The sequence below is a fragment of the Sus scrofa genome, chromosome 7, assembly GCF_054392235.1.
Source record: "Sus scrofa isolate SSC_HxYL_T2T_F1_AM1 chromosome 7, Sscrofa_HxYL_maternal_Yorkshire_Landrace_v2.0, whole genome shotgun sequence".
Lineage (NCBI taxonomy): Eukaryota > Metazoa > Chordata > Mammalia > Artiodactyla > Suidae > Sus > Sus scrofa.
In genome coordinates this window covers 87,224,764-87,240,318 of record NC_139389.1, presented here as the reverse complement: position 1 = coordinate 87,240,318, position 15,555 = coordinate 87,224,764, and the positions used below count along the sequence as shown (strand labels likewise).

The window sequence follows — 15,555 nt, the reverse complement described above, 5'->3', positions numbered from 1 at the left end:
AAAAGAGTCCAAAGTCCAGACATACAGGACATTTAATTCAATTTACCATCTACCAACTCCTGATTTAAAGGCAAGGCCTGCTTTAACTCCATGTACTAACGTTCATTTTTGACTAGACAGTAACAGATCAATTTGAGTCTGCATCTCCAGAACACCTACTTTTTTCAGAATATAAAGAATATAGGCGTTCCCGTCGTGGCGCAGTGGTTAACGAATCCGACTAGGAACCATGAGGTTGCGGGTTCGGTCCCTGCCCTTGCTCAGTGGGTTAACGATCCGGCGTTGCCATGAGCTGTGGTGTAGGTTGCAGACGCGGCTCGGATCCCGAGTTGCTGTGGCTCTGGTGTAGGCCAGTGGCTACAGCTCCAATTGGACCCCTAGCCTGGGAACCTCCATATGCTGAGGGAGCGGCCCAAAGAAATAGCAAAAAGGCAAAAAAAAAAAAAAAAAAAAGAATATAGATAAGACCATAAAGAAGAATATAAATCATATAAAGACTTAATTTTAAATGGGGCCTAGAAATGAGTTAAAATAATAATTCTGATCTTGAACCACCCATGGGCTCTCACTTACTCTGACTAATTTTTGTGCACATCTGAATTTTTCTCAAGGCAGCCTTCATGTCCTTGTTCCGGAGACTGTAGATCAGAGGGTTTACAAGTGGCGTCACTGATGAGTACAACAAGGTGACAATCTTCTGTATCCCAGCTGGATTTCCAGAGGTTGGGCTGATGTACATCACCATGAGGGTTCCATAGAACAGAGACACTACAGCCAGGTGGGAACCACAGGTGGAGAAGGCCTTACGTCTGCCAGCTGCTGAAGGGACACGCAACACTGCTCTGAGAACCAGGGTGTAAGACCCAAGGATGAAGAAAAAAGTGATGAAGATAATAAGAGAGCTCAATATGGAACAGGAGAGCTCAATTCCAGGGGCAGGGATGCAAGAGAGGGCCAGTAAAGGACCAGGGTCACAGACAAAGTGGTCAATGGTATTGGGGCCACAAAAGGGAAGTTGTGTGATAAGATATATAGGGACTGGATAGCAGAGGAAGGCTGTTACCCAGCAGAGGACCACCAAGTTCATGCAGAGATGGCTGCTCATGATGGTAGGATAGTGGAGAGGTCGGCAGATGGCCAGGTACCGATCAAAAGCCAGGAGGGGCAGTAAGAAGGTCTCAGTTGTGCCCATAGAGAAGAAGAAGTAAAACTGGAGGAAGCAGGCAGTGAAAGAGATGGTTTTGGTCTCAGAGAGAAAGTTCCTTAACATATTGGGAACGGTGGTGTTGACGTAACAGATCTCTAGGAATGAGAAGTTGGCCAACAGCGTGTACATGGGGGTGTGGAGTCTGTGATCCAGCTTCACTGCACAGACAATGGCCCCGTTCCCCATCAGTGTCAGGATGTAGGACACAAAGAACAGCACAAAGAGGAGGACCTGAACCTCTCTAGAGCAGGGAAAACTCAGGAGTATGAATTCAGTCACTTTGTTGACTCCTGACGCATTCATGGCTTCCTAAGAGGTGAAAGGAAAAACTGACAATTATGAAGACTATTTTATTTTTCTATGGCTGTACCCACAGCATATGGAATTTCCCTGGCAGTGGGGATGGAACCCATGCCTCTACAGCAACCCAAATTGCTGCAGTCAGATTCTTAACCCACTGCACCACAGGGGGAATTCCAGATGACTTTATTCTTTAATCCTCATGAATATTGCTTCTTAAGAGACACTTAGATCCCACAGGTCCCATTATTCCATTAAACAAATAATAATCTAACTATTCTGCTGAAGACTGTCACACTTTAAGGATGCTTCCTATGACCAGACTTTGAATTTTGGACTTTCTCATGCCTCTTTCAAAATTTTCTCACATTAAAGACAGGCAGACATTAAAGACAGCTGCTTATAAGCAACTTGGAGGTTAACAAAATACTTATAAATGTAAGTTAAGTATGATAACCATGTATTTGTATCTATATAATAAGATATAAAAGACTCTTAATATTAGACACAGAGGATTCCTGTTGTGACTCAGCAAGTTTAGTACACAATGTAGTGTCTGTGAAGATGCAGGCTCGATCCCTGGCCTCGCTCAGTAGGTTAAGGATCAGGCATTGCTGTGGCTGTGGTGTAGGCCGGAAGCTATAGTTCCAATTGGACCACTAGCCTGGGAACCTCCATATGCCATGGGTGAGGCCCTAAAAAGACCAAAAAAAAAAAAAAAGAAATAGAAAGAAAGAAATTAGAAGTGTTTATATCTTTAACGTGGTCTGATAACCAAGACTAAAAATGTCAAATGTGCTATACTTTCTTTAGCGTTCATCATGGTTTGTTAATTCAAGAAAAGTTTAAACATCCAGACAAATGGCTTTCAATCTGGTCCCATCTTTCACCTGTTGTATTTTTGATCTAAGTTAAAATTCTACTTAGAATTTTTTTTAAGTAAGCAATGTATCTGATACATTACTTAAGGATTTTGGAAGGTTCTGCCTGATGTGTCAGAATTCTACAAAGGCCTCTATTCTGCTTTAGGGACAGATTCAGAAGATCACAAATGCTTATAATACTGTTGTCAGTAGTTTGGACTTAATTTATTAATTCGTTCTCTGGATCCCTGCTGTTAGTGAGGAACAGTCATCATTTGGACCCAAATGATCCAAAGTGACATGATTAAGTGATGATATTTATTCAGGAAAATATAAATGCAGAATACAGCCCACATACTTTTAATAAAAGTATTCTAGCTGAGAATATTTAACGTATTAGTTATAAAATGTGTTACTTTCCAGATCACGTTATGTCATAGCTTTAAGGATAATCTTGATGATTGCAACGAGTGACTCAAGGGATGAAAGAAATTCAGAATTTTTCATATCACATTTCACTGCAAGGCTCCTCTTCAGTCTGTAAAGAAATCACATATGGCATAGCAAAGCTGTGAATAATACCTCTGTATCGGGAATTGAGAGTAACCCGGAAGCCAAAGTAACCACGAGGAAAGAGTGAAAACAGCAAGGAATATTTGGTGCTATTGCGCCTGAGGATTCCAATGTCTTTGTAAACCATATGGGAGTGAACTCACCAATCTGGAGTGCTCCGTCATTGCACTGCTCTCCCTCCTTGCAGAGGCAGCAGGCAATCATCAGCTCTGTGGCAGAGCCAAATACAGCTAAAAACAAGGAGAACTTAAGCTTTTTTCTGCCCTTCTCCTCAGAGCTGTTTTGTCAGTTATTTCCAGATGTCATTTTGCTAACGTCCTCTTTCCCCCAAAGCCCTGGTTCTGACTGGGTACAGCTCCTTGATTAGTAAGAACAAAACGTGCACACTGTTGAGGCTCTTTCCTCACCTTCAACACTCTCAGTTCCCTGATTCCCAGCCCTCTTGTTGTAACGATGAATCTCCTTACATTAATTCACACATCTTGAAATGTTATTGTGTTGTTTTGGTTTGGTTTTTTGTTCACACACACAGCATGTGAAAGTTCCCAGGCCAGGGATGGAACCCACACCACAGCAGTGACCCTAGCCACGATAGTGAAAATGCTGGATCCTTAACCAGCTGCACCACAAGGGAACTCCAAGTGTTACTGTTTTCAAAGTCCCACGAAAGAAGGCAGAACTATAAAGCACACTTAAGAGCTGTTTTATACTTGTACCTCTTCTGAACCTGTTTCCTCATTGAACTGGTTGGTCTGACTTGTAATCTTCTACTTTCACTGCACCAAAAGGCAGCAACTGCCCAAAGAAGGGGTTATCCTTACTGGACACTGATACAGGTTTAAAGAGAAACTGGCATATTTGCCGCACAACAGAGACTTATCTACATTGCTCTGAAACCTATGTCTTATTCCTTCAAAAGGCTATATTCTCCTATGAATTCCAAAAGTGGGAACTTATGAGGAAAGATTGTCAGTAGTATTTCAAATGTTCCCTTCCCTTGGAGCCCATTAATTGCCCTTTGGGACCCAGTTTCCCCAGTGGTGAATTTTCCTCTCATGCTATTTTTGAAACAAATGTTTATTTTGTCCTATAGATAGGTTACCTTCATGGCAGTGCAAACTCTGCAACAACATCAGCATAGCTGGAACACAGGGTTTTTATCTTTCTATTCCTTTACACTCATTTGGTTCATTTTTTCAGTCTGTCTGCAGGTCTGGAACTTTCTTATTTGTCAATATCAGAGTTATGTCATTGAAGTTATCATTTTCTTTCCTACTGATGCATCCAATGGCTTCAAAAGGGTTATTCCCTTTTTTGGTAAAAGGCTTTCTCTCCTGTGTCACCTCTGTGCTTCTGCATGGTACTGATAAATAAATAGTCCATGGTGAGTAGGTCCCAGGAGACTGTGGCACAGTGGGGAAATGCCAAACTTCTAGGAGACTCCGCCCATTTAGCACTTCATAGCATTTCAAACTGCCCTCAGCAGGTGGCCCTAAAGCCTGGCATGAATGTTGAAATTTTCTTGCTTCTTTTAGGTAAGGCACTGCTGAGAGAAATGACTCAAACTTTTGAAGCCCTTCTTTCTTTTTTATTGAAGTATAATGTTAATTTTGGGTGTATATTACAATGGTTCAATAGCTGTATATACTATAAAATAATTGCCACAAGTCTACTTAATATACATCACTATACATCACATATTTTTTTTCTTGTGATGAGAATTTTTAAGATCTACTCTCTTAGAAACTTTCAAATATGCAACATAGTATTCTTTTCGTTTTCTTCCTTTGGCGGCACTGGCCCCATATGGAAGGTCCGCGGCCAGGGATCAAATCTGAGCTGCAACTGCAACCTATGCCACAGCCACGTCACCTGTCATCCTTTTAACCCACTGTGCCTCAGTGAGAACTTTAGCAACACAGTATTCTTAACTACAGTCATCATTCTGTATATTACATCCTCAGGACTTATTTTATAACTAGAAATTTGTACCTTTTCATCCACTTTACCCATCTCACCTCCCATCTCCCACCTCTGGCAACCACCCTGGGTTCTCTGTATCTATGAAAATGGTTTGCCATGGGATGTGGGGGCGTTTTAGAGTCCACATAAAAGTAAGGTCACACAGTATTTGTCCTTCTCTGTCTAACTTATTTTTCCTCAGCATAATGTCCTCAAGGTCCATCTGTATTATTGCAAATGCTAAGATTTTCATTCTTTTTTATGGCTGAATAATATTCCATTACAGATATAATCCTCTTTATCCATTCATATATTGATAAACACTTAACGTTATTTCCATAAGTTGTCTGTTGTAAGTAATGCTGCAATGACATGGGGTTGCCTATATCTTTTCTTTTGTGTTTTCATTTCCTTTGGATATATCACCAAAAGTGGAATTTCTGGATCATATAGTAATGAATGCTCTTTTGAATTTTTTGAAGAATTCTACACTGTTTTCCATGGTGGCTGCACCAATCTACAACAACAGTGCACAAAGCTTCCTTTCTCTTCATCCTTGCCAACACTTGTTATTTCTTTCCCTTTTTATTATAGCCATTCTAACTGGTATGAGTTGTTTCACTGTGGTTATGATTTAATTTCCCTGATGATTAGTGATATTGAGCATCTTTTCATGTACCTGTTGACCATCTATATGTATTCTCTGGAAAAATGTCTATTTAGATCTTCTGCCCATTTTTAATAGGAGTGTTTGGGGGTTTTATTTGTTTAGCTATTGAGCTATGTAAGTTTTTCATCTATTTTAGAATATTAACCCTTTATCAGATATATGATTTGCAAATACTTTCTGCCATTCAGTATGCTGCCTTTGAGAGAAGGATCAAAATGGCAGAGGAGTAAGACATCACACAACCTTCTCCCACAAACACATCAAAAAAAAAATCTACATGTAGAATAATTCACACAGAACATCTACTGAAATGCTGGCAGAAGAACTTAAACCTCCAAAAACTCTCCACATAGCTGGGTAGAACAAAAGAAAAAAAAAAGCAGCATGTTGCCTTTTATTTTGTTGATGGCTCCTTAACTGGACAAATACTTTTTAGTTTGAGCTTTTATTGTCTTTGCTTTTGGTATAGCCAAAAACCATTAAGAAGACCGACGTCAAGAGACCTACTGCCTATGTTTTCATCTACAAATTTTACGGTTTCAAGACTTACATTCAAGTCTTTAATCCATTTTGAGTTAATTTTTGTTTACAGTATAAGATATCAGTCCAGTTTTACTCTATTACATGCAGCTATCCAGTTTTTTCAATATTATTTATTGAAGAGACTATTCCTTTCCCATTGTATATTCTTGCCTCCTTTCTCATAAATTAATTGACCTTATACATGTGGGTTTATTTCTGGGCTCTCTATTCTGTTCCATTGATCTGTGTGTCTGTTTTTATGCCAAAACCATACTGTTTTTATTACTATAGCTGGTGTGTGTGTGTATCTTTTTAGGGGCGTACCTGCAGCATATGGAAGTTCCCAGGTTAGTGGTTGAGTTGGAGCTGCAGCCACCAGCCTACACCACAGCCACCAGCAATACCAGATCAGAGCCACATCTGTGACCTACACTGCAGCTCACAGCAACATCAGGTCCTTAATCTACTGAGCGAAGCCAGGGATCAAACCCGCATCCTCATGGATACTAGTCAGATTCGTTACTGCTGGGCCACAATGGGAACTCCGATATAACTTTGTAATATAATTTGAAATCAAGACATGTGATGCCTACTGATCATCAGAGAAATGTATATCAAAACCACAATGAGATATCACCTTACACCTGTCAGACTGGTGATTATCAAAAAGAACACAAATAACAAAAGATGTCAAGGATGCCAAGAAAAGGGAACGCTTGTACACTACTGTTGGAAATGTAAATTGGTACAGCCATGTGGAAAAGAGTATGGAGGTTACTCAAAAAATTAAAACTAGCATATAATCCAGCAATTCTACTATCAAATAAATATCCAAAGAAAATGAAAACACTAATTCAAAAAGATACATCACTCCAAGGGTCACAGCAGCATTATTTATAATAGGCAAGATATGCAAGACATGGAAGCAACCTAAACGCCCATCAACAGATGAATGGATAAAGATGACTTTGTGTGTGTGTGTGTGTGTGTAGTATATGTATATATATTATATATATACACACTTAGTATATATACACAATGACTTACTACTCATCCATAAAAAAGAACAAAATTTTGCCATTTGTAACAACATGGATGAACTTGGTAAGGCTTAGTGAAATCAGTCATACAGAAAAAACAATACTGTATGTTATCACCTATATGCAGAATCTAAAAAATAAAATAAACAAATGAATATAACAAAACAGAAACAGACTCACAGATATATAAAACAACGTAGCGGTTACCATTGAGGAGAGGGAAGAAAGGAGGGGCAAAATGCAGTAGGAGTTTAAGAGGAACAAACTACCATGTATACAATAAATATGCTATAAGGATATACTATACAGCACAAGGATACAGCCGATATTTTATAACTTTAAATGGAGTATAATCTCTAAAAACTTTGAATCACCATATTGTATACCTGAAACTAGTATAATATGATAAATCAACTATAGCTGAATAAAAATAAATAAATACAATTTTTAAACTAATTTTTTTTTAATTTTTTGACCACCCTGCAGCACATGGAGTTTCCAGGCCAGGGACCAGATCTGAGTGGTAACACCATCTCCTTAACCCACTGTGCCAGACCAGGGATTGAACCTGCATACAGAGCACTGCTGATCCCTGTTCCACAGTGGGAACGCCTAAATAAATTAATTTGCAATGCAGCAATAAGAACATAAACAAAAAAAGCTAAAGGCTTTAACAGACACCTCACCAAAGAAGACATACAGGTGGCAAATAAGCATGATAAGACGTTCTGCATCATAAGTAATCAGGGAAACGCAAGTTGAAACAATAACTAGATATCACTACACACCTATTAGAATGGTCAAAAGCCAGAACACTGACAAGATCAAATGCTCGTGAGGATGTGAAGCAACAGGAACTCTCACACACTGGTAGGAATGCAAAATGGGGAATACAAAATAGTACAACCACTTCAGAAGACAATTTGGAAGTTTTTACAAAGCTAAGCATACTCTTACCAACAGCATTCCTTGATATGTACCCAAAGGAGTTAAAAACTTATGTCCACACAAAAACCTGCATTCAGATATTTATAGCAGCTTTAGTCATAATTGCCAAAATTTGGAAGCAACTGAGACGTCCTTCAGCAGGTGAAGGGATAAATAAACTGTGGTACATCCTGCAATGGAATGTTATTCAATGCTAAAGAGAAATTTGCTATGAAACCATGAAAATACATGCAGGAAGCTTAAATGCATATTACTAAGCAAAATAAGCCAATTTGAAACAGGCTACAAACTGTATGATTCCAACTATGACGTTCTGGAAAGAGCAAAACTATGGAGACACTAAACATTAATCTGGGAAAGATGCATTCAAAACTACGCAGGGGCCTTTCCCCAGTTTCTCAAGATTGAAACAGTACTCTCACAATTTGTAACTTTCCTCCCAGGAGAAGGAGACGCGGCGAAAGAAGGAAACATTAAAAGTGCTCATACCGCACGAGTAAAAACGGAAACACGGAATTCAGGTGCATGCTGAAGCCCCACACCTCAGAGTTAGCCAGCCTCTCTTTTGACGTTTATCTTCCGGCAGGAAAAAACCGCAGCTCAGTCCAGCTCTCCTGCCCAGACTCCGGGGCGCCCTCCTGCGGCAGTGACGCGCATGCCTGAAGGGAGCGCTGACGTACCAAGCGTCGGGCGGGGCCTCGGTGACTGTGGGATAGGGGCGCACCTGCCCGGGTTAGCGTCGCCTGTTACCGCTGCTTGCTCTGGTGTCAGAGGTGTGCCAGGCTTCTGCAGTCCTTCCCTGTTTATTGCGCCAGCTCTGTGGTTTACAGCCCTGAAGAATCTATGCTTTTCCCTTCATTTTTTTCCCTGTGGTAATAAATCCCACTATGGAGACCCGAAAAGGAAAAAACAAAAAAACTAATGCTCGCCAGGGATGGAGGAAGGGTGTTGTAAAAATGAATAAAGCTGTGTACAGAGGATTTTTAAGACCGTGACAATACTCTGTATGTTACTGTAATGATGGGTATAAGTCCAAAACCACAGAATGTACAACACCAAGAGTAAGACCTAAGATAAACCATGGACTTTGGGTGATTGTAATGTGTCTTTGCAGCTTTTTCCTTGGTTTAAAAAAAAAAAAAAGTTCCATTCTGGTGAGTGATGTCAGTAAAGGGAGAAGCTGTGTATGTGTGTGATTTGGGGATCTATAGGAAATCTCTGTGTCTTCTTCGCAATTTTGTTGTAAACCTAAAACTGCCCCTTAAAAAAGATGGTCTTAATTAAAAGTCTATCAGACTTATGTCAGAAAAATATGGTAAATATAAATGAACTCCCCAATAAACAACTAAAAGGCATGCTAAAATATATACTATACCTGCACGCTTATGACACATCACTAAAATACTGTGAGAAACAACATAAAAACAAACAGGTCAGATCAATAAATAAAACTTTCAATTTAAGAATAAAACATTTTTGTGGATCCTAGAATCCAAGGCAAAAAAAAAAAGCAAAATAAATTATATTGTTCTGATTATATAATAAGACAATATAGATCAGAGAAGCAAAATTTTACAAAGCAGGATACTTCAAAAGCACTTGGGAGTTCTGTGGCCCAGCAGGTTAAGGATCCTGTAATTGTCACTGCAGTGGCTTGGGTTGCTGTTATAGCACAGGATACCATCCCTGGCCCCTGGGGTGGGGGTGGAGGGATTCAATTAGGTTCTCCATGATTTATCTAAAAACTTATTTATTACAACTTTCTTTAAAATGCAATACAAAGCAGAAAATGTGTAAAACATATGGAAAGTATAATGAGTATAATGAAAAATTATAAAGCAAATATCCAATTGCCACTACAAAAGACAAGAAATAGGGCACTGTATGTCTTTTATTGTTTTTGATCATTCCTATCTCTCCCACTAATATTTATTATAAACTTCTTTGCTTTACATTTTTTATTTATCTACTAAAAAAATAGATTTACCTGTTTTAAAACTTTCCATAAGAGGAATAATATTTAACATATTCTAGTTTTTTAATTTACTTACTTTTACTTTATATACAGAAAAATTCACTGCTTGAATTAACTTCACTTTGATCAGTTTTTGCTTATGTATTTTCAAGCTCTATTGTTAGGTACATCATACCTTTAAAATTGTTATATCTTCCTGAAGAAATGACTCCTTTTGAATCATGCTGTAGCCTTCTTTAGTCTTGGCAGTGTTTCTCATTCTAAAGTCTACTTTTTCTGATGTTAATATAACTATTGCAACTTTCTTTTGATTAATGTCTATATGGTATATGTTTTTCTAATAGTTTACATTTAATCTATTTTTAATCTAAAATCGAATTTCTTGTAGAGAGTACAAAATTGCCTTATTTTTTTCCCCAATTTACAATATCAATCTTTTAATTTGTTTCTTTAGACCTTTTGTATTTAATTTCTGATATGGTTAGATTAAAATCTACCATTTTGCTAATTCCATTCTGTATTTATTCTATCCAGTTCTTTTTTCCCTCTTTTTCTGCTATCTTTTGGCTTTTTTTTTTTTAATGAACCCATCTGAACTCCATTATTGCCTTATTAAATAACTGTTAATAACCATTTTTAAATGAATGTCCTAAGGTTTATAAGATACATATTTATTTAATCAGAGTCTAACTTCTAATATTGTTATACTCTTGGTATATATAAGAGATTTATAGCAGTATATTCCCAACCAATCCCTCACTCTTATCCTTTGGGATGTTTTTGTCATAGACTTTAATTTTATGCTGTAAACACCCAAAATGTTGCATTTAATTACTGTATTTCACTTTTATTTCATTATTGCATTTAATTTTAATATTGCATTTCACTTTTATTTCATTTCCAGTGCTTTTCATTTCTTTTAGATTCCATACACAAGTGAAATCATAATAGTATTTATCTGTGTACTTCTTTCAGCGTATAGTTTATATTTCTTTTAGCATAGTGCCTTCCACATTTATCCACGTTGTTGCAAGCGGTAGAATTTCCTTCATTTTTACAGCTGAACAGTATTTCATAGCTTTGGCTATTTGGGTCATTTGTGGTTTCATGCAAAAATTAGGATTGCTTTTATTTCTGTGAAAAATGCCATTGGAATTTTGATAAGACTTGCATGGAATCTAGTAATGGCTTTGGGTATTATGGACATTTTTTACAATATTCGTTCTTCCACTCCAGACACAGGATATTCTTCCATTTATTAGTGTCTTCTTCAGTTTCTTTCATCAGAGTTCTATAGTTTTAGTACAGCTTTCACCTTCTCAGTTAAATTTATTCTTAGGTTTTTTGTTGTTGTTGTTTTTAGTATTTTATTGTTTTTGATGCTTGGTGGCAGGTGTATTTCTGGCATATGGCTAAGAGTGGCCAAAGCTGAGTTAACAGACCATTTCAGGACCTGCAGATGGACTAAGATCAGAGAGCCTAAGGGACATGAAATTTTGTCTGGAACCACAAAAGATTCCCAAATATCAAAAGCAATCCTGAGAAAGAAGAACAAAATTGGGCATCACACTTCTTAATTTCAAACTATGCTACAAAGATATAGGAATCAAAACAGTATGGTACTGGCATAAAAAATAGACACATAGACCAATGGAAGAAAATCAAGAGTCCAGAAATAAACCCTCATAAGTACAAGCAACTAATATTTGACAAGGAAGCCAAGAATACTCAATGGGGATATGGCATTGAGTGTCACTGAATATCAAGTTCACTTACAACCTGTCCCAATAACCATCTGTGAAGATTTTCTCATTGATCATCACTCACCTTTCCCTAGAGGTCATATTTTACAGAAGTGGTTTAAGAGGACCTTAGGAAGAATTCCCAGTTCTTTTAGAAGAAAAACAGAAGACCAAAGATTAAAGTTTCTTCTCACATTTGCACTGGTTTCAAATTCCGCATTCTTAGAAAGTGAAATCAGAGTGGAAACTGACAATTTGACTAGATAAGTCAATTAAATGATTTCTGCAATCTTGGGTTTTCTTCCACAGCAAGTAAGGTCATTCTAGATCATGATCAGGTCATGCAAGGCGGTTCTTACCTAGTACCAGCTACCTGGTCATTACAGTGAAAGACTCCAGGAAATTTTAGTGGATTTAATTTTAAAGTGACCAACAGAATACCATTTCCTGTTTCTCTGTGTTGTAGCACTTCATTTTAGCTAGAGAGGAAATATTTGTTCAAAAATATGTCGTGGTTTCAGAATTAGAGTCAAGGGCAAAACTTCCATTTATTGTACTCATCCCTGCAGAGGGTGATTCCTTAATGAAATGCAATCTCTGCAATTAAAAGCCTCCTGAAATTTAGTCATTTCCCCTGGATTCTCTGTTTCCTTGACAGTAGCCTCCCCGTAGAAGTTAATCTACTAAAATTTAGATGAGCCTGAAAGATGGAAAAGAGGAGCCTCTCAAGGGGAAACTTAAGGAAGCCACTGAGACCACTTGGGAAGAGATATGGAGTTTTAGAGAAATCCCTGAGAGGAAACATGGATTAAACATTGCTTCATATGTTAAATATCTCTGCAGAGTCCTAAGAAACAAGTCTCTTGAGCCTCCAGAAATGAAGGCAGTCCAGTGGACCACATAAAATGCCCTCACCTGGAGTTTTCCTCATCAGAGCCAATGAGGAGCAGATGACTTTATGTTCAGCTCCACTATGCCCATCCCACTCTCCAAGCTGAGCCAGGAAATCCACCATTCTATGTAAGAGAAAAGGATTAATTGTCCATATTACAACCACTGCTCTGCTATACTACAGGGTACCTTTTACTTTCTATATCTGATTAGTCATTGTTCCTATGTAGTTGTATACTGAAACTGTTCCATAAATCAACATAGAACATTTATGTTAATCGGATAAAAAGTCATGCACCCTCTCTGAAGCCTATCTATAAAATGAACAGTTAGAATAGATCATCTGCACCATTTTTTTCACAATTCTATAATTAATGATTATTAGGGTTCATCTTTCTGAAAGCAGTTTCACATTCCAGGAGTAATCAGGTGGTATACTCTTCTCTCAGACTACCTCAGTATACCAAGTGAAGAACATTTATTTGGAAAGAAGCTACTTCATCAAGCTATTATACTTGAGGTGGATGGACTGGTGAGTTGATTGGTTAGCTGGTTGGTTGGTTTCTTGTACTGGAAAGGAGTGTATAAAAATATGGTCCCCTAGGATTATCCTTATATAATGATTGATGAATCCCCAAAGCATGAGGTGTTTATGGCATAAAATGGTGGATATTCCACTCTAATACCCTGACTATTCCCAGCAAGTAGTTTTATTTTGTGTGTGTGTATGTGCTTTTTAGGGCCACACCCACAGCATATGGAAGTTCCCAACCTAGGGGTCTAATTGGAGCTACAGCTGCCAGCCTACACCACAGCCACAGCAACGCTGGATCCTTAACCCACTGAGCAAGGCCAGGGATTGAGAACCCACAACCTCATGGTTCCCAGTCAGATTTGTTTCCACTGCGCCATGATAGGAACTCCCCCAGCAAGTAGTTTTAGAGATTTGGAGGGTGGAGTTATGAAGAACTTAATAGAGTCAGTTTAATCCATCAGTGGTTAAAATAAAAATTGATTACTCTGGCTTTTCCATTAAGCTTCCCACCCTTTTGATTGTCACATTACTTATCTACACTTGCACAAAAGGTTATAGGAAAAATAATGTTGCTGCTAATAAATCTTACAGAGGATGATGGCAGAACAATGAAATGAGGTGTGAAGTTGTCAGTGTATAATGGAGAGTGTCCTGAACACTTAGTGTCATTCACATTAAGCAGACACAGTTCATTTTTTTCAGAAAGAAGGACAGGAAGCACAGATCTTATGATTCTGGTCTGGTGTAAATCTGTGAGCCTAGACTTAGGTTCTGACCTGTAGCAAAGAAAATGATTTAGTTATGCTTTATAAATAATCTGAGAATCATCTATTGAGCACTTTATTCAGTGAAAGTGGTAAGCAATTTTTTTTGGGGGGGGGGGAGTCTTTTTAGGGCCACACTTGTGGAGTACAGAAGTTCCCAGGTTAGGGGTCTAATCAGAGCTGTAGCTGCCGGCCTACACCACAGCTCACGTTACCGCTAAGCCACGACAGGAACTCTGATAAGCAAGTATTTATTAATTCAATATTGATTGGAAAACTAGAAAGCATTAGAGCTTGGATGTGCAAACTTCCTTTTTCATATGCTTTCTTAAAAACCCCCAACATGGTACTAGCCCCTAGTCCAAATCCTGGTTCCTAAATGTCATACATGATCCTTCTTTCAAATTCTCTGTTCTTTGTCTCTCAAATGTCTTTATCTCACATTCCTAACAAAGTTTTGACTCGTGACTTCCAATATACAATGCAAGAGATTTGAAATGAACAAGAAAATTCAATATTGAAATTATTATTTTTAACTCTTAATAAGTGTTTTAATATTCACCAATTACAAGATTACTCTGTTGTTTAAACACAAAGATTTACACATTTTTGTTCAATTTTTAAATACCACCGAGCACCTGCCTGTCCAAATATTTTAAAATGCCTTCTCTTCCTTTTCAGAAAACAAAATTAATTCTACCAGACAAAATTGCAGGCAAAACCCCATGTGATCGCAAATCCTTTTATTTGTTTTTATTACCCCAAAATACTGAATGTACTAAACCTTTGTATTGAAAACAACATTTTCTTTATTTAGGTTGGATCTGAATGTAAACGTTCATTTTCGTATTATATATGTAAAAACATGAAAATAAATATTTATAAATAGGGATATTTTAAAAATCATGTTCTCATTCTTTATTATAAACTGGGTCTTTTGTATTTTTTTAGGTATCACTCAACTGGTCAGAGTACTATTTTAAAAGAAAATTTTAAAGGAAATTTAGGAACAGCCTTGAGTCTTGAGTATAGTAATGTTTGTCACAACTAACTCAGTTGATTAGACTATTTTGAAAAGCCAGTGTTCAGGAGTAAGTTTTATCTCCATGTGTATATCAACTAATTCTGTTCTGTTGCCAAAAACTTAGCTCAACCTCACACTAGTGGTCCTCAAAATATATGTTGCTGGGGTTTTTTTAAAAGGTATGCTAAATAAGAGGAAGTAGATTAATTTGTCCATGAAGATCCATAATCTACTTTAGAGAAACAGACAAAAATCAGAAAAAGTGTTCTTCTTAAGGATCAAAGTAAAAAAGAAATAAATGTATACCACTGGTTGTACAAACTAATATGGATCTTGCTGCATTGGATTCTAGGAAAATAATACTGAGATTTAGAACCACGGTCAATTCAAAAATGATATTTATTCCCACCTGCGTTCAGAATATCTCATATATTTTCCTGTAGTGTTGAAGTTCTCTTTCAAAAAAATCTTTAAAATATTCAGGAAGCAAAGCAACTTGGGTAACACTCGTGTCTTTCTTCCTCGTAGATTTAAGACCC

The 15,555-nt window shown here is 37.6% G+C and overlaps 2 protein-coding genes across 2 annotated transcripts in view; both read right to left on the bottom strand.

The window, feature by feature from the left end:
• The window catches only part of LOC100155381 (olfactory receptor 4S2-like), a 348,453-nt gene extending 339,720 nt beyond the window's left edge, over window positions 1-8,733 (bottom strand). The window contains exon 1 of the transcript XR_014810898.1: window positions 8,575-8,733. The gene's annotated coding sequence lies outside the window, so the exon portion shown is untranslated. The remainder of the gene's footprint in view (window positions 1-8,574) is intronic.
• On the bottom strand, window positions 566-4,936 carry LOC100153886 (olfactory receptor 11H6-like). The gene is made up of 2 exons (XM_013989075.3): window positions 2,431-4,936; window positions 566-1,733 (listed from the first exon to the last, which is right to left on the bottom strand). The coding sequence occupies exon 2, from the start codon at window positions 1,508-1,510 to the stop codon at window positions 566-568; it is 945 nt and encodes a 314-aa protein (XP_013844529.1). The 5' UTR covers window positions 1,511-1,733; window positions 2,431-4,936.
• Window positions 8,734-15,555: the final 6,822 nt, after the last annotated feature.